This window comes from Salmo trutta, chromosome 26 (genome assembly GCF_901001165.1).
Source record: "Salmo trutta chromosome 26, fSalTru1.1, whole genome shotgun sequence".
NCBI classification, from domain to species: Eukaryota; Metazoa; Chordata; class Actinopteri; order Salmoniformes; family Salmonidae; genus Salmo; species Salmo trutta.
In genome coordinates this window covers 41533748-41551506 of record NC_042982.1, presented here as the reverse complement: position 1 = coordinate 41551506, position 17759 = coordinate 41533748, and the positions used below count along the sequence as shown (strand labels likewise).

Sequence of the window (17759 nt, the reverse complement as noted above, 5' to 3'; positions counted from 1 at the left end):
ATTCTCAAAACCTTTGGCCACGACTGTATGTGTGTGGTGTGTGTGTTTGTGTGTTTGTGTGGTGTGTGTGTGTGGTGTGTGTGTGTGTGGTGTGTGTGTGTGTGTGTGGTGTGTGTGTGTGGTGTGTGTGTGTGGTGTGTGTGTGTGTGTGTGTGTGTGTGTGTGTGTGTGTGTGTGTGTGTGTGTGTGTGTGTGTGTGGTGTGTGTGTGTGTGTGTGTGTGGTGTGTGTGTGTGTCAAACAGAACTGTATGCCAGACAGTAACTTGCTCCATATGTGTGAACTGTGTGAACGGGTTTAATTGAGCGATAGATACAGTACACATCCACTGAGTGCAATGGCTTACAGACAGTACAACCACAACCATAGCCCTCACAGAGCCCTCACAGAGCCCTCACAATCAAATTCAAAAGAGAATGAAACATGAATAAACACACTAACAGCAAGAGGACACATAACAATAAAATGACACGCTCCCGTTTCAATCTACTAAATCACACTTACAGGTTGCACCTGGAGGGTTCTCCAAACTCCATGGACAAATGTATTCCATACATTATACATATTAGGTATTACACTGAAAACGTATATAAGAACTTGAAAATACACTCTTAAATGAGACCATATAGGATGAATGGCCAATAACAGAGACACACTTATTTCTAGCCAATATCAGAAACATGACATGACAAGAGAGACAGAACGACAGATCAGAGCAGATCAGAACCCAGCCAGAACAGATCAGAACATAGCCACAGCAGCAGGACATCTAACAGAACCTCAGAGTTTGAGCCAGATGGTTTCAGCCAAGCCAAAATTATTATTATTATTTTTTACTTATTTTCGTTTTGTGCACCAGATGTTATTCATTTCATTCCACTTATTTTTAATAACATAAGCAGGAAAGTTGTCCAAAAGAACAGAACAGAACATGGTCTGGTTTCAGCTCTCAGAACATAACAGAACATGGTCTGGTTTCAGCTCTCAGAACAGAACAGAACATGGTCTGGTTTCAGCTCTCAGAGCAGAACAGAACAGAACAGAACATGGTCTGGTTTCAGCTCTCAGAACAGAACAGAACATGGTCTGGTTTCAGCTCTCAGAACAGAACAGAACATGGTCTGGTTTCAGCTCTCAGAACATAACAGAACATGGTCTGGTTTCAGCTCTCAGAACAGAACAGAACATGGTCTGGTTTCAGCTCTCAGAACAGAACAGAACAGAACATGGTCTGGTTTCAGTTCTCAGAACAGAACATGGTCTGGTTTCAGCTCTCAGAACAGAACAGAACAGAACAGAACAGAACATGGTCTGGTTTCAGCTCTCAGAACAAAACAGAGCAGAACATGGTCTGGTTTCAGCTCTCAGAACAGAACAGAACATGGTCTGGTTTCAGCTCTCAGAACATAACAGAACATGGTCTGGTTTCAGCTCTCAGAACAGAACAGAACATGGTCTGGTTTCAGTTCTCAGAACAGAACAGAACATGGTCTGGTTTCAGCTCTCAGAACAGAACAGAACAGAACAGAACATGGTCTGGTTTCAGCTCTCAGAACAAAACAGAGCAGAACATGGTCTGGTTTCAGCTCTCAGAACAGAGCAGAACATGGTCTGGTTTCAGCTCTCAGAACAGAACAGAACATGGTCTGGTTTCAGCTCTCAGAACAGAACATGGTCTGGTTTCAGCTCTCGGAACAGAACAGAACATGGTCTGGTTTCAGCTCTCAGAACAGAACAGAACATGGTCTGGTTTCAGCTCTCAGAGCAGAACAGAACAGAACATGGTCTGGTTTCAGCTCTCAGAGCAGAACAGAACAGAACAGAACATGGTCTGGTTTCAGCTTTCAGAACAGAACAGAACAGAACATGGTCTGGTTTCAGCTCTCAGAACAGAACAGAACAGAACATGGTCTGGTTTCAGCTCTCAGAACAGAACAGAACATGGTCTGGTTTCAGCTCTCAGAACAGCACAGAACAGAACATGGTCTGGTTTCAGCTCTCAGAACAGAACAGAACATGGTCTGGTTTCAGCTCTCAGAACAGAACAGAACATGGTCTGGTTTCAGCTCTCAGAACAGAACAGAACATGGTCTGGTTTCAGCTCTCAGAACAGCATGTTAATTAAATTGTGTACAAATACTACACAGAAGAGAGAATACATATGAGTATATTTCTGAAAATATATCCAGTCATGCATTATGTAAATGAATACTTTCTGCAGGGTTTTTGATACTACATCTTTCCATAGCCATTACTATCACACACACGCACACGCACACACACTAAACACTCATTGGTGTCTTAAAAAATACATTGTCTCTGTCTGGCCACCAGATTGTTTCCTTGAGGATGGACGGGAGGAGAGTTGGAGAGGCTGGAGTCGCCTGGTCTTGATGGTGGACTCGGCCAGTCTGGTCTTGACGGCGGGGAAGGAAAAGGAGTCTGGTAGGCTCTCCAGTCCAGAGCCTGATTCCACTGGACTCTCTGCATACAGAAAAGGACAATGGTAGAAACCATGAGAACAAACATTGGAGTCTCACTCTATACTCTGGACCCAAGTAATACTATTATGGAAATCATGTCTTGCAGAATCAGAAACCCCTCCCCCTTTACCGTGGATGCCAATCATGTGTTCCAGAATCAGAAACCCCTCCCCCTTTACCGTGGATGCCAATCATGTGTTCCAGAATCAGAAACCCCTCCCCCTTTTCCGTGGAAGCCAATCATGTGTTCCAGAATCAGAAACCCTTCCCCCTTTACCGTGGATGCCAATCATTTGTTCCAGAATCAGAAACCCCTCCCCCTTTTCCATGGAAGCCAATCATGTGTTCCAGAATCAGAAACCCCTCCCCCTTTACCGTGGATGCCAATCATGTGTTCCAGAATCAGAAACCCCTCCCCCTTTTCCGTGGAAGCCAATCATGTGTTCCAGAATCAGAAACCCCTCCCCCTTTACCGTGGATGCCAATCATGTGTTCCAGAATGAGAAACCCCTCCCCCTTTACCGTGGAGGCCAATCATGTGTTCCAGAATCAGAACTCTCTCTGCCAGGATCTTGAGAGCTTCCCTCAGCTGCTGCACTCCTTCAGCGCCCCCCTGAGAGACAGACAGAGACAGACAGAGACAGACATACTCCCTCAGCTCCCCTCTGAGAGACAGACATATACAGACAGAGACAGACAGAGACAGACACTCCTTCAGCGCCCCCCTGAGAGACAGACAGAGACAGACAGAGACAGACACTCCTTCAGCTCCACCCTGAGAGACAGACAGAGACAGACAGAGACAGACATACTCCCTCAGCTCCCCTCTGAGAGACAGACATATACAGACAGAGACAGACACTCCTTCAGCTCCCCTCGGAAAGACAGACAGATACAGACACTCCCTCAGCTCCCCCCTACTGATGTCCAATACTGTGCATACCTCAGGTAAACCCTCTCCTGGCTCCCCCTTCTGCCCAGACTGCCCCTGTAAACACAATGACACATACATTATCAACACAGAGGCAACACACACAGACTACCTAGAATACACAGAACGTCTGAGTGTGGTGTGAAATACTATGTGCAAGACTAGGAGGTCAAATACATGTGTGTGTTTATGTGTGTGTGTGTTTATGTGTGTGTGTGTGTGTGTGTGTGTGTGTGTGTGTGTGTGTGTGTGTGTGTGTGTGTGTGTGTGTGCGAGTGTGCCTGTGTTCACACACGTGTTGCGTGCAATGAGTGAACAGCCTTGCCGTACTCACAGGCTGGCCGTGCTCCCCTGGTAATCCTGAAGGGCCCTGGTGAGATAGATAGAGAGAGAGAGAGAGAGTGCGAGACACACAGAGAGAGAGAGAGAGAGAGAGACAGAGAGAGAGAGAGAGAGAGAGAGACTTTACTGTTGTGATCAATGGGGTCTGACCAGGGCCATAGGCTGATTAATTATGGGTCAGCACAGCAGCACAGACTGTACGGCATGACTCCTAAATTGCAGACTATTCCCTATATAGTCCACTAATGTTGACCAGGCCCTGATTAAAAATAGTGCACTCTGTAAGGGACAGGGTTCCATTTGGGAGGATACCTTAGTGTTTGAACAGCACGTCTTTGAAGAGTGCCTGTCTACCTCCTGATCAAACAGATGTCTTGTGCACATTGGAACAAAGATACTGTTGAAATAAACCCTCTGAACCTGTCATAGCGACTGAATTACAAAGCAGTCCAGTGTTTTCGTATGAGAACATTAGGGGTAACATTTTTCCTCACCCTCTCCCCTGCGTCTCCTTTAGGACCGGGATTCCCAGCCTTGCCTTGGAGGCCTCCCGCTGCCTGAAAACACAAAAAGGGCAACATTTCTGACACTTCCCTGACATAGCCAGGCTCACACTGCCCTGACCCTGACCATAGTAACATCTCTACTATGTAATGTTGACCGTGACCATAGTAACATCTCTACTATGTAATGTTGACCGTGACCATAGTAACATCTCTACTATGTAATGTTGACCGTGACCATAGTAACATCTCTACTATGTAATGTTGACCGTGACCATAGTAACATCTCTACTATGTAATGTTGACCATAACCATAGTAACATCTCTACTATGTAATGTTGACCGTGACCATAGTAACATCTCTACTATGTAATGTTGACCGTGACCATAGTAACATCTCTACTATGTAATGTTGACCGTGACCATAGTAACATCTCTACTATGTAATGTTGACCGTGACCATAGTAACATCTCTACTATGTAATGTTGACCGTGACCATAGTAACATCTCTACTATGTAATGTTGACCGTGACCATAGTAACATCTCTACTATGTAATGTTGACCGTGACCATAGTAACATCTCTACTATGTAATGTTGACCGTGACCATAGTAACATCTCTACTATGTAATGTTGACCGTGACCATAGTAACATCTCTACTATGTAATGTTGACCGTGACCATAGTAACATCTCTACTATGTAATGTTGACCGTGACCATAGTAACATCTCTACTATGTAATGTTGCTCTGACATTATACTAGACTATTTGGTACTCACGTCTCGCCCTGGGAGACCTGGGACTCCTGCTGGTCCGATTGGTCCACGGGGACCTGTGATGTCACAGAAACAGTTCCAGAAAATATTCATGTTCACACTAATTGTAGTTCAGTCCTGATTCTTGGAGAAACACACACACACACACACACACACACACACACACACACACACACACACACACACACACACACACACACACACACACACACACACACACACAGAACTGAAGTGGTACCTGGAGGTCCAGAGGGACCAGAGGGACCAGATGGACCGAGAGGGCCAGCTACCAACTCAGGAAGAGTTGGAGTAAGAGGGGTCTCCTCTGCTTAAAACACAAACAACAAAAAATACAGTGGTTACTGTAGTTGTACCAGTGCTGTAAAATACTCAATGGTGTTTCATTAAGGCTTGTCGGACCTCTGACCCAACACTTCCCCCTTGGTTTGTCATCAAACATGTGTGTGTGTGTGTGTGTGTGTGTGTGTGTGTGTCATCATACAGTCTGAATACTGTAAGGAACTCCTTATGCGATGACTACAGCTGGGCTTTTACGGATCACTGTGTGCCAGAGATGTGGGTTCAGGACAGGGTTAGTCCGTCTCTGAGCTCAGTGTGCTGGATCAGAGCCTAGACATGCCGGCTGTCAACATTCTGTAGTGGTGTCTGTTGTTAGGGTAAACTGCTAGGGTAAAATTACTTTTACCAAATGGGATGTGCATTTATATGAATACATGCATCTGTCTAGTATGTGTTGGTCCCTGTGTGAATGCATGCATCTGTCTAGTATGTGTTGGTCCCTGTGTGAATACATGCATCTGTCTTGGATGTGTTGGTCCCTGTGTGAATACATGCATCTGTCTAGTATGTGTTGGTCCCTGTGTGAATACATGCATCTGCCTAGTATGTGTTGGTCCCTGTGTGAATACATGCATCTGTCTAGTATGTGTTGGTCCCTGTGTGAATACATGCATCTGTCTTGGATGTGTTGGTCCCTGTGTGAATACATGCATCTGTCTAGTATGTGTTAGTCCCTGTGTGAATACATGCATCTGTCTAGTATGTGTTAGTCCCTGTGTGAATACATGCATCTGTCTAGAATGTGTTGGTTCCTGTGTGAATACATGCATCTGTCTAGTATGTGTTGGTCTCTGTGTGAATACATGCATCTGTCTAGTATGTGTTGGTCCCTGTGTGAATACATGCATCCGTCTAGTATGTGTTGGTCCCTGTGTGAATACATGCATCTGTCTAGTATGTGTTGGTCCCTGTGTGAATACATGCATCTGTCTAGTATGTGTTGGTCCCTGTGTGAATACATGCATCTGTCTAGTATGTGTTGGTCCCTGTGTGATTGTTTCTGTGTTAGTCTAAACCCCTAGTCTCTTCTCCTTCCTCTTAACCCCTGAGCTTTTACCGTAACGTTCTCCAAACCCAGCCAGCACACTGAACTAAAACCAATTCAAGTGCACTGGTGGAAGCATAGAGGGTCTAGTGGAAGCATAGAGGGTCTGGTGGAAGCATAGAGGGTCTGGTGGAAGCATAGAGGGTCTGGTGGAAGCATAGAGGGTCTGGTGGAAGCATAGAGGGTCTGGTGGAAGCGTAGAGGGTCTGGTGGAAGCATAGAGGGTCTGGTGGAAGCGTAGAAGGTCTGGTGGAAGCATAGAGGGTCTAGTGGAAGCATAGAGGGTCTAGTGGAAGCATAGAGTGTCTGGTGGAAGCATAGAGGGTCTGGTGGAAGCATAGAGGGTCTGGTGGAAGCGTAGAGGGTCTGGTGGAAGCGTAGAGGGTCTAGTGGAAGCGTAGAGGGTCTGGTGGAAGCATAGAGGGTCTAGTGGAAGCATAGAGGGTCTAGTGGAAGCATAGAGGGTCTGGTGGAAGCATAGAGGGTCTAGTGGAAGCATAGAGGGTCTATTGGAAGCATAGATGGTCTGGTGGAAGCATAGAGGGTCTGGTGGAAGCATAGAGGGTCTGGTGGAAGCGTAGAGGGTCTAGTGGAAGCATATAGGGTCTAGTGGAAGCATAGAGGGTCTAGTGGAAGCATAGAGGGTCTGGTGGAAGCATAGAGGGTCTGGTGGAAGCATAGAGGGTCTGGTGGAAGCATAGAGGGTCTAGTGGAAGCATAGAGGGTCTGGTGGAAGCGTAGAGGGTCTAGTGGAAGCATATAGGGTCTAGTGGAAGCATAGAGGGTCTAGTGGAAGCATAGAGGGTCTGGTGGAAGCATAGAGGGTCTGGTGGAAGCATAGAGGGTCTGGTGGAAGCATAGAGGGTCTAGTGGAAGCATAGAGGGTCTGGTGGAAGCATAGAGGGTCTGGTGGAAGCGTAGAGGGTCTGGTGGAAGCATAGAGGGTCTAGTGGAAGCATAGAGGGTCTAGTGGAAGCATAGAGGGTCTGGTGGAAGCATAGAGGGTCTGGTGGAAGCGTAGAGGGTCTGGTGGAAGCGTAGAGGGTCTAGTTGAAGCGTAGAGGGTCTGGTGGAAGCATAGAGGGTCTAGTGGAAGCATAGAGGGTCTAGTGGAAGCATAGAGGGTCTGGTGGAAGCATAGAGGGTCTAGTGGAAGCATAGAGGGTCTATTGGAAGCATAGATGGTCTGGTGGAAGCATAGAGGGTCTGGTGGAAGCATAGAGGGTCTGGTGGAAGCGTAGAGGGTCTAGTGGAAGCATATAGGGTCTAGTGGAAGCATAGAGGGTCTAGTGGAAGCATAGAGGGTCTGGTGGAAGCATAGAGGGTCTGGTGGAAGCATAGAGGGTCTGGTGGAAGCATAGAGGGTCTAGTGGAAGCATAGCGGGTCTGGTGGAAGCATAGAGGGTCTGGTGGAAGCGTAGAGGGTCTGGTGGAAGCATAGAGGGTCTAGTGGAAGCATAGAGGGTCTGGTGGAAGCATAGAGGGTCTGGTGGAAGCATAGACAGTCTGGTGGAAGCGTAGAGGGTCTGGTGGAAGCAGTAGCGATGCGTGGCTAACCCCCCCCCCGCTTAGTCTAATACAGTGACAACTAAAATATACCAAAAAAATGATTTAGTCCAATCAACATAAGCTACATATGATGTGGATGTCCATGGTTCTGATTTCTGTGTGTGCGCGTGTGTGTGTGTGTGTGTGTGTGTGTGTGTGTGTGTGTGTGTGCGCATGCACGCACGTTGGTACAAGTGGAAGAACATATTGACTCACTCTACTTGTAGAGAAATACCAATGCCTTCCTCTCTTTCATATTGATGAAATAGTCTCTCACTCTGTCATACAGTACACACTTCTATATTTTGTTGTCCTAGGTTACCTGGCTAAAATGATTACTCGCTAGCCTAACTTCCATTCATGGGCAACGTTAGCTAGTTAACATTAGCCTTCTACATCTAGCTACCGTATATATTGAACTTCCTTCCTCTCAGGCCAGGGGCACAACAATGTAGGAATTAATGGTTGGATCAAAATCGCCGTTATAATCATTGTCCAGTACGGAGAATTAAGTAAAACCCCAAGTCCAAATCCTTATCTCCATTCATGGCTAATTTAGGAAAGGGACAATTTTAGCTACAGACACAGAGAGGCGAAAGATAAATTATAAATGTAATTTTTTGGGGGGGGGAAGCCTGGTTTCCCTTGGCGTACATGAATCCCCGCCACTGAGTGGAAGCATCCGTCCCACTGGAACTAATTACAGCTGCTCATGCAGTCTCCCTCCATCCCTTCTCTACATGGGCCTGGGATTTGGCTCATGGCCGGCCCTGCATTTTCAATTGCAGACTGCTGTGCTGACAGCTTACAAATGAGCTGTGATTTACAGCCAGCTGGCTCCAGCAGCCAACACAGCCACAAGCCTCTCCTCTCCTCTGCTCTCCACAGACCCAGATCTAGACCCACATCTAGACCCACAGACCCAGATCAAGAGCCACAGACCCAGATCTAGAGCCACAGACCCAGATCTAGAGCCACAGACCCAGATCTAGACCCACAGACCCAGATCTAGAGCCAGACCCAGATCTAGACCCACAGACCCAGATCTAGACCCACAGACCCAGATCTAGACCCACAGACCCAGATTTAGAGCCAGACTACTAATAAGCAGCTCAGGGCTGTCACTATCTAGCCAAGTTGCAAAGTCAGAAGCCTCGCCTAGACAAAGGAGATGATTGTGGACTACAGAAAAAAGAGGACCGAGCACGCCCCCATTCTCATCGACGGCGCTGCAGTGGAGTAGGTTGAGAGCTTCAAGTTCCTTGGTGTCCACATCACCAACAAACTAACATGGTCCAAGGACACAAAGACAGCTGTGAAGAGGGCACGACAAAATCTATTCCTCCTCAAGAGACTGAAAAGGTTTTGCATGGGTCCTCAGATCGTCAAAAGGTTCTACAGCTGCACCATCGAGAGCATCACGGTTGGTTGCATCACTGCCTGGAATGGCAACTGCTCGGCCCCCAACTGCAAGGCACTACAGAGGGTAGTGTGAACAGCCCAGTACATCACTGGCGCCAAGCTTCCTGCCATCCAGTGCCTCTATACCAGGCGGTGTCAGAGGAAGGCCCTAAAAATTGTCAAAGGCTCCAGCCACCCTAGTCATAGACTGGTCTCGCTGCTACCGCAAGGCAAGCGGTACCGGAACGCCAAGTCTAGGTCCAAGAGGCTTCTAAACAGCTTCTACCCCCAAGCCATAAGACTCCTGAACATCTAATCAAATGTCTACCCAGACTATTTGTATTGCCCCCCCCCTCCCCCCCCCCTTTTACACCACTGCTACTCTCTGTTGTCATCATCTATGCATAGTCACTTTAATAACTCTACTTACATGTACATATTAGCTCAGCTAACCGGTGCCCCCGCACATTGACTCTGTACCGGTACCCCCCTGTATATAGCCTCCACATTGACTCTGTACCGGTACCCCCCTGTATATAGTCTCCACATTGACTCTGTACCGGTACCCCCCTGTATATAGCCTCCACATTGACTCTGTACTGGTACCCCCTGTATATAGCCTCCACATAGACTCTGTACCGGTACCTCCCTGTATATAGCCTCCACATTGACTCTGTACCGTAATACCCTGTATATAGCCTCCACATTGACTCTGTACCGGTACCTCCCTGTATATAGCCTCCACATTGACTCTGTACCGTAATACCCTGTATATAGCCTCCACATTGACTCTGTACCGGTACCTCCCTGTATATAGCCTCCACATTGACTCTGTACCGTAATACCCTGTATATAGCCTCCACATTGACTCTGTACCGGTACCTCCCTGTATATAGCCTCCACATTGACTCTGTACCGTAATACCCTGTATATAGCCTCCACATTGACTCTGTACCGGTACCTCCCTGTATATAGCCTCCACATTGACTCTGTACCGTAATACCCTGTATATAGCCTCCACATTGACTCTGTACCGGTACCTCCCTGTATATAGCCTCCACATTGACTCTGTACCGGTACCTCCCTGTATATAGCCTCCACATTGACTCTGTACCGTAATACCCTGTATATAGCCTCCACATTGACTCTGTACCGTAATACCCTGTATATAGCCTCAGTATTGTTATTTCACTGCTGCTCTTTAATTACTTGTTACTTTTATTTCTTATTCTCATCCGTATATTTTTTTAAACTGCATTGTTGGTTAGGGGCTCGTAAGTAAGCATTTCACTGTAAGGTCTACAACTGTTCGGCGCATGTGACTAATAACATTTGATTTGATCTACATTTTCTCTGATATTTGATTTGAAATATAACCCCCCCAAAAAACTTAAACCTAATCTTAATCCTAACCTTAACATAAACTTAAACTTTACCCTAACCTTAAACACACTGCTAACCTTAATCCTAACCTTAACATAAACTTAAACTTTACCCTAACCTTAAACACACTGCTAACCTTATACCTAACCCTAATCTTAACCTTTTGATTTTGCAGCTTGGCCAAACACTGGTAACCCCTGAGCCTCAGCCTGTCAGCCTGTACTGCCCTCTGGTGTTAAACCTGTGTTTGTCTTGTCCGGACCATTCTAGTCACCAACACTATCTCATCCATAGAAAACAGCTACTGTATGTATTTGGATACTGGTCCTGTTATTAATTAATCACAGAATATTTCAGTTTGAATTCTAGAATATGTATTTTTTTTGTGAAATGAAGTTAAATTGCAGTGGCCAGTGGAGATAAAGACCCATGGTAGCTGTTAGCAGCTGCAGTGGCCAGTGGAGATAAAGACCCATGGTAGCTGTTAGCAGCTGCAGTGGCCAGTGGAGATAAAGACCCATGGTAGCTGTTAGCAGCTGCAGTGGCCAGTGGAGATAAAGACCCATGGTAGCTGTTAGCAGCTGCAGTGGCCAGTGGAGATAAAGACCCATGGTAGCTGTTAGCAGCTGCAGTGGCCAGTGGAGATAAAGACCCATGGTAGCTGTTAGCAGCTGCAGTGGCCAGTGGAGATAAAGACCCATGGTAGCTGTTAGCAGCTGCAGTGGCCAGTGGAGATAAAGACCCATGGTAGCTGTTAGCAGCTGCAGTGGCCAGTGGAGATAAAGACCCATGGTAGCTGTTAGCAGCTGCAGTGGCCAGTGGAGATAAAGACCCATGGTAGCTGTTAGCAGCTGCAGTGGCCAGTGGAGATAAAGACCCATGGTAGCTGTTAGCAGCTGCAGTGTGAATGTGAACACAAGGAAACAATCAACTTCATTCAACCCAGTATTTCCTGTTGTAGTAATTCTAACATTTTGATCCTGGTAAATAGCAACCTGATGCCCTTTTAAATTACATGAACTACTAGTGTAAAGCCTTTACTACAGGCTGAAGCAAACAATGCTATGTTGAGGAGGACAGATAGTCTGAGGGCCCTTTCAGTGGTTATAATGAATTGTTTCTCCTTCATGGAAATTAACATATTCAGTAACAGAGCTTGCATTTCCACTTGTGCCCCTGTCTTCACCTTGTTCTGCATTCGTTGGTCCTTGGCCAGTGTTCCAATCATGGCTGACAGGAAGAGCTCTTAGAAACAATACTACTGAGGCTGAGATGGTAATGAGGGTGGTTGGGGGGTCCACTCACCCTGCTCGTCGAACCCAAACATGTCACCTCTCGGCCGGGTAGAGGAGGAGGGTGGCCCTGGAGGGCCTGGAGGTCCGGGGAGGCCTGGAAGACCGATCTCTCCTGGTCTCCCTCTCTCTCCCATTGGCCCTGGGAATCAGAGGGGGCATATCATCTCACAACAATAGGCATGTATTGTCGTCAGGTGGCGTCACTCCTACGCGATCCTTGCAGGCGGAATCGTCTGACGTAAGACAATCCACAACATATTGAAAAAAAACAGAATGAATCTCATACATTCCCATCAGAGTTACATGTGGAATATCAGGATGGATCACCTGTGGGGCCGGTCTGTCCTGGAACCCCTGCCTGGCCAGCTGGGCCGGTCTGTCCTGGAACCCCTGCCTCGCCAGCTGGGCCGGGAATTCCTGGTGATCCGATTGGCCCTGGTGGTCCTCTTCCTCCTATTGACCAGAACCAGAACCATTTGTTTAACATGTTGAGAGGAAACCTCCCCAGAGGTGATATATGGCTGTGTGTGTGTGTGTGTGTGTGTGTGTGTGTGTGTGTGTGTGTGTGTGTGTGTGTGTGAGACACTGTATAGGGGTGGGGGTGGGGGTGTTACCTGGGTGCAGGTTAGATGGAGAGCCTATAGGGGTGGGGTTGGGGGTGTTACCTGGGTGCAGGTTAGATGGAGGGCCTATAGGGGTGGGGTGGGGGGTGTTACCTGGGTGCAGGTGAGATGGTGAGCCTATAGGGGTGGGGTTGGGGGTGTTACCTGGGTGCAGGTTAGATGGAAGGCCTATAGAGGTGTGGTTGGCGGTGTTACCTGGGTGCAGGTTAGATGGAGAGCCTATAGGGGTGGGGTTGGGGGTGTTACCTGGGTGCAGGTTAGATGGAGGGCCTATAGAGGTGGGGTTGGGGGTGTTACCTGGGTGCAGGTTAGATGGAGAGCCTATAGGGGTGGGGTCGGGGGTGTTACCTGGGTGCAGGTTAGATGGAGAGCCTATAGGGGTGGGGTCGGGGGTGTTACCTGGGTGCAGGTGAGATGGTGAGCCTATAGGGGTGGGGTTGGGGGTGTTACCTGGGTGCAGGTTAGATGGAGAGCCTATAGAGGTGGGGTTGGGGGTGTTACCTGGGTGCAGGTTAGATGGAAGGCCTATAGAGGTGTGGTTGGCGGTGTTACCTGGGTGCAGGTTAGATGGAGAGCCTATAGGGGTGGGGTTGGGGGTGTTACCTGGGTGCAGGTTAGATGGAGGGCCTATAGAGGTGGGGTTGGGGGTGTTACCTGGGTGCAGGTTAGATGGAGAGCCTATAGGGGTGGGGTCGGGGGTGTTACCTGGGTGCAGGTTAGATGGAGAGCCTATAGGGGTGGGGTCGGGGGTGTTACCTGGGTGCAGGTGAGATGGTGAGCCTATAGGGGTGGGGTTGGGGGTGTTACCTGGGTGCAGGTTAGATGGAGAGCCTATAGGGGTGGGGTCGGGGGTGTTACCTGGGTGCAGGTGAGATGGTGAGCCTATAGGGGTGGGGTTGGGGGTGTTACCTGGGTGCAGGTTAGATGGAGAGCCTATAGGGGTGGGGTTGGGGGTGTTACCTGGGTGCAGGTTAGATGGAGAGCCTATAGGGGTGGGGTCGGGGGTGTTACCTGGGTGCAGGTTAGATGGTGAGCCTATAGGGGTGGGGTTGGGGGTGTTACCTGGGTGCAGGTTAGATGGAGAGCCTATAGAGGTGGGGGTGGGGGGTGTTACCTGGGTGAAGGTTAGATGGAGGGCCTATAGGGGTGGGGTGGGGGGTGTTACCTGGGTGCAGGTGAGATGGTGAGCCTATAGGGGTGGGGTTGGGGGTGTTACCTGGGTGCAGGTTAGATGGTGAGCCTATAGGGGTGGGGTTGGCGGTGTTACCTGGGTGCAGGTTAGATGGAGAGCCTATAGGGGTGGGGTTGGTTGTGTTACCTGGGTGCAGGTTAGATGGAGAGCCTATAGGGGTGGGGTTGGGGGTGTTACCTGGGTGCAGGTTAGATGGAGAGCCTATAGGGGTGGGGTTGGGGGTGTTACCTGGGTGCAGGTTAGATGGAGAGCCTATAGGGGTGGGGTTGGGGGTGTTACCTGGGTGCAGGTGAGATGGAGAGCCTATAGGGGTGGGGTTGGGGGTGTTACCTGGGTGCAGGTTAGATGGAGAGCCTATAGGGGTGGGGTGGGGGGTGTTACCTGGGTGCAGGTTAGATGGAGAGCCTATAGGGGTGGGGTTGGGGGTGTTACCTGGGTGCAGGTTAGATGGAGAGCCTATAGGGGTGGGGTGGGGGGTGTTACCTGGGTGCAGGTTAGATGGAGAGCCTATAGGGGTGGGGTTGGGGGTGTTACCTGGGTGCAGGTTAGATGGAGAGCCTATAGGGGTGGGGTTGGGGGTGTTACCTGGGTGCAGGTTAGATGGAGAGCCTATAGAGGTGGGGTGGGGGGTGTTACCTGGGTGCAGGTTAGATGGAGAGCCTATAGGGGTGGGGTTGGGGGTGTTACCTGGGTGCAGGTTAGATGGAGAGCCTATAGAGGTGGGGTTGGGGGTGTTACCTGGGTGCAGGTTAGATGGAGAGCCTATAGGGGTGGGGTTGGGGGTGTTACCTGGGTGCAGGTTAGATGGAGAGCCTATAGGGGTGGGGTGGGGGGTGTTACCTGGGTGCAGGTTAGATGGAGAGCCTATAGGGGTGGGGTGGGGGGTGTTACCTGGGTGCAGGTTAGATGGAGAGCCTATAGGGGTGGGGTGGGGGGTGTTACCTGGGTGCAGGTTAGATGGAGAGCCTATAGGGGTGGGGTTGGGGGTGTTACTTGGGTGCAGGTTAGATGGAGAGCCTATAGGGGTGGGGTTGGGGGTGTTACCTGGGTGCAGGTTAGATGGAGAGCCTATAGGGGTGGGGTTGGGGGTGTTACCTGGGTGCAGGTTAGATGGAGAGCCTATAGGGGTGGGGTTGGGGGTGTTACCTGGGTGCAGGTTAGATGGAGAGCCTATAGGGGTGGGGTTGGGGGTGTTACCTGGGTGCAGGTTAGATGGAGGGCCTATAGAGGTGGGGTTGGGGGTGTTACCTGGGTGCAGGTTAGATGGAGAGCCTATAGGGGTGGGGTTGGGGGTGTTACCTGGGTGCAGGTTAGATGGAGAGCCTATAGGGGTGGGGTTGGGGGTGTTACCTGGGTGCAGGTTAGATGGAGAGCCTATAGGGGTGGGGTTGGGGGTGTTACCTGGGTGCAGGTTAGATGGAGAGCCTATAGGGGTGGGGGTTGGTTGTGTTACCTGGGTGCAGGTTAGATGGAGAGCCTATAGGGGTGGGGTGGGGGGTGTTACCTGGGTGCAGGTTAGATGGAGAGCCTATAGGGGTGGGGTGGGGGGTGTTACCTGGGTGCAGGTTAGATGGAGAGCCTATAGAGGTGGGGTTGGGGGTGTTACCTGGATGCAGGTTAGATGGAGAGCCTATAGGGGTGGGGTTGGGGGTGTTACCTGGGTGCAGGTGAGATGGAGAGCCTATAGAGGTGGGGTTGGGGGTGTTACCTGGGTGCAGGTTAGATGGAGAGCCTATAGGGGTGGGGTTGGGGGTGTTACCTGGGTGCAGGTTAGATGGAGAGCCTATAGGGGTGGGGGTGGGGGGTGTTACCTGGGTGCAGGTTAGATGGAGAGCCTATAGAGGTGGGGTTGGGGGTGTTACCTGGGTGCAGGTTAGATGGAGAGCCTATAGGGGTGGGGGTTGGGGGTGTTACCTGGGTGCAGGTTAGATGGAGAGCCTATAGGGGTGGGGTTGGGGGTGTTACCTGGGTGCAGGTTAGATGGAGAGCCTATAGGGGTGGGGGTTGGGGGTGTTACCTGGGTGCAGGTTAGATGGAGAGCCTATAGGGGTGGGGTGGGGGTGTTACCTGGGTGCAGGTTAGATGGAGAGCCTATAGGGGTGGGGTTGGGGGTGTTACCTGGGTGCAGGTTAGATGGAGAGCCTATAGGGGTGGGGGTTGGGGGTGTTACCTGGGTGCAGGTTAGATGGAGAGCCTATAGGGGTGGGGTTGGGGGTGTTACCTGGGTGCAGGTTAGATGGAGAGCCTATAGGGGTGGGGGTGGGGGGTGTTACCTGGGTGCAGGTTAGATGGAGAGCCTATAGGGGTGGGGTTGGGGGTGTTACCTGGGTGCAGGTTAGATGGAGAGCCTATAGGGGTGGGGTGGGGGGTGTTACCTGGGTGCAGGTTAGATGGAGAGCCTATAGAGGTGGGGTTGGGGGTGTTACCTGGGTGCAGGTTAGATGGAGAGCCTATAGGGGTGGGGTTGGGGGTGTTACCTGGGTGCAGGTTAGATGGAGAGCCTATAGGGGTGGGGTTGGGGGTGTTACCTGGGTGCAGGTTAGATGGAAGGCCTATAGGGGTGGGGTTGGCGGTGTTACCTGGGTGCAGGTTAGATGGAGAGCCTATAGGGGTGGGGTTGGGGGTGTTACCTGGGTGCAGGTTAGATGGAAGGCCTATAGGGGTGGGGTTGGCGGTGTTACCTGGGTGCAGGTTAGATGGAGAGCCTATAGGGGTGGGGTGGGGGGTGTTACCTGGGTGCAGGTTAGATGGAGGGCCTATAGAGGTGGGGGTGGGGGTGTTACCTGGGTGCAGGTTAGATGGAGAGCCTATAGGGGTGGGGTGGGGGGTGTTACCTGGGTGCAGGTTAGATGGAGAGCCTATAGGGGTGGGGGTTGGGGGTGTTACCTGGGTGAAGGTTAGATGGAGGGCCTATAGGGGTGGGGGTTGGGGGTGTTACCTGGGTGCAGGTTAGATGGAGAGCCTATAGAGGTGTGGTTGGGGGTGTTACCTGGGTGCAGGTTAGATGGAGAGCCTATAGGGGTGGGGTGGGGGGTGTTACCTGGGTGCAGGTTAGATGGAGGGCCTATAGAGGTGGGGTTGGGGGTGTTACCTGGGTGCAGGTTAGATGGAGAGCCTATAGGGGTGGGGGTTGGGGGTGTTACCTGGGTGCAGGTGAGATGGAGAGCCTATAGAGGTGGGGTTGGGGGTGTTACCTGGGTGCAGGTTAGATGGAGAGCCTATAGGGGTGGGGTTGGGGGTGTTACCTGGGTGAAGGTTAGATGGAGGGCCTATAGGGGTGGGGGTTGGGGGTGTTACCTGGGTGCAGGTTAGATGGAGAGCCTATAGAGGTGTGGTTGGGGGTGTTACCTGGGTGCAGGTTAGATGGAGAGCCTATAGGGGTGGGGTGGGGGGGTGTTACCTGGGTGCAGGTTAGATGGAGAGCCTATAGGGGTGGGGTGGGGGGTGTTACCTGGGTGCAGGTTAGATGGAGAGCCTATAGAGGTGGGGTTGGGGGTGTTACCTGGATGCAGGTTAGATGGAGAGCCTATAGGGGTGGGGTTGGGGGTGTTACCTGGGTGCAGGTGAGATGGAGAGCCTATAGAGGTGGGGTTGGGGGTGTTACCTGGGTGCAGGTTAGATGGAGAGCCTATAGGGGTGGGGTTGGGGGTGTTACCTGGGTGCAGGTTAGATGGAGAGCCTATAGGGGTGGGGGTGGGGGGTGTTACCTGGGTGCAGGTTAGATGGAGAGCCTATAGAGGTGGGGTTGGGGGTGTTACCTGGGTGCAGGTTAGATGGAGAGCCTATAGGGGTGGGGGTTGGGGGTGTTACCTGGGTGCAGGTTAGATGGAGAGCCTATAGGGGTGGGGTTGGGGGTGTTACCTGGGTGCAGGTTAG

General features: G+C 50.5%; 1 protein-coding gene across 3 annotated transcripts in view; it reads right to left on the bottom strand.

Annotated features, from left to right (window-relative positions):
- Positions 1–1836: 1836 nt before the first annotated feature.
- The window catches only part of LOC115163797 (collagen alpha-1(XXVI) chain), a 42229-nt gene continuing 26306 nt past the window's right edge, over positions 1837–17759 (bottom strand). For 2 of the 3 annotated variants that reach the window (XM_029715975.1, XM_029715973.1), the window contains exons 6-14: positions 12396–12521; positions 12079–12207; positions 5275–5364; positions 5040–5092; positions 4250–4312; positions 3748–3783; positions 3426–3470; positions 3005–3095; positions 1837–2483 (exon numbers count right to left, since the gene is read on the bottom strand). In XM_029715975.1, coding sequence (XP_029571835.1) covers positions 2290–2483; positions 3005–3095; positions 3426–3470; positions 3748–3783; positions 4250–4312; positions 5040–5092; positions 5275–5364; positions 12079–12207; positions 12396–12521 — 827 coding nt within the window. In that variant the 3' untranslated portion in view covers positions 1837–2289. The remainder of the gene's footprint in view (positions 2484–3004; positions 3096–3425; positions 3471–3747; positions 3784–4249; positions 4313–5039; positions 5093–5274; positions 5365–12078; positions 12208–12395; positions 12522–17759) is intronic. The other variant, XM_029715974.1, reaches the window with a different exon arrangement.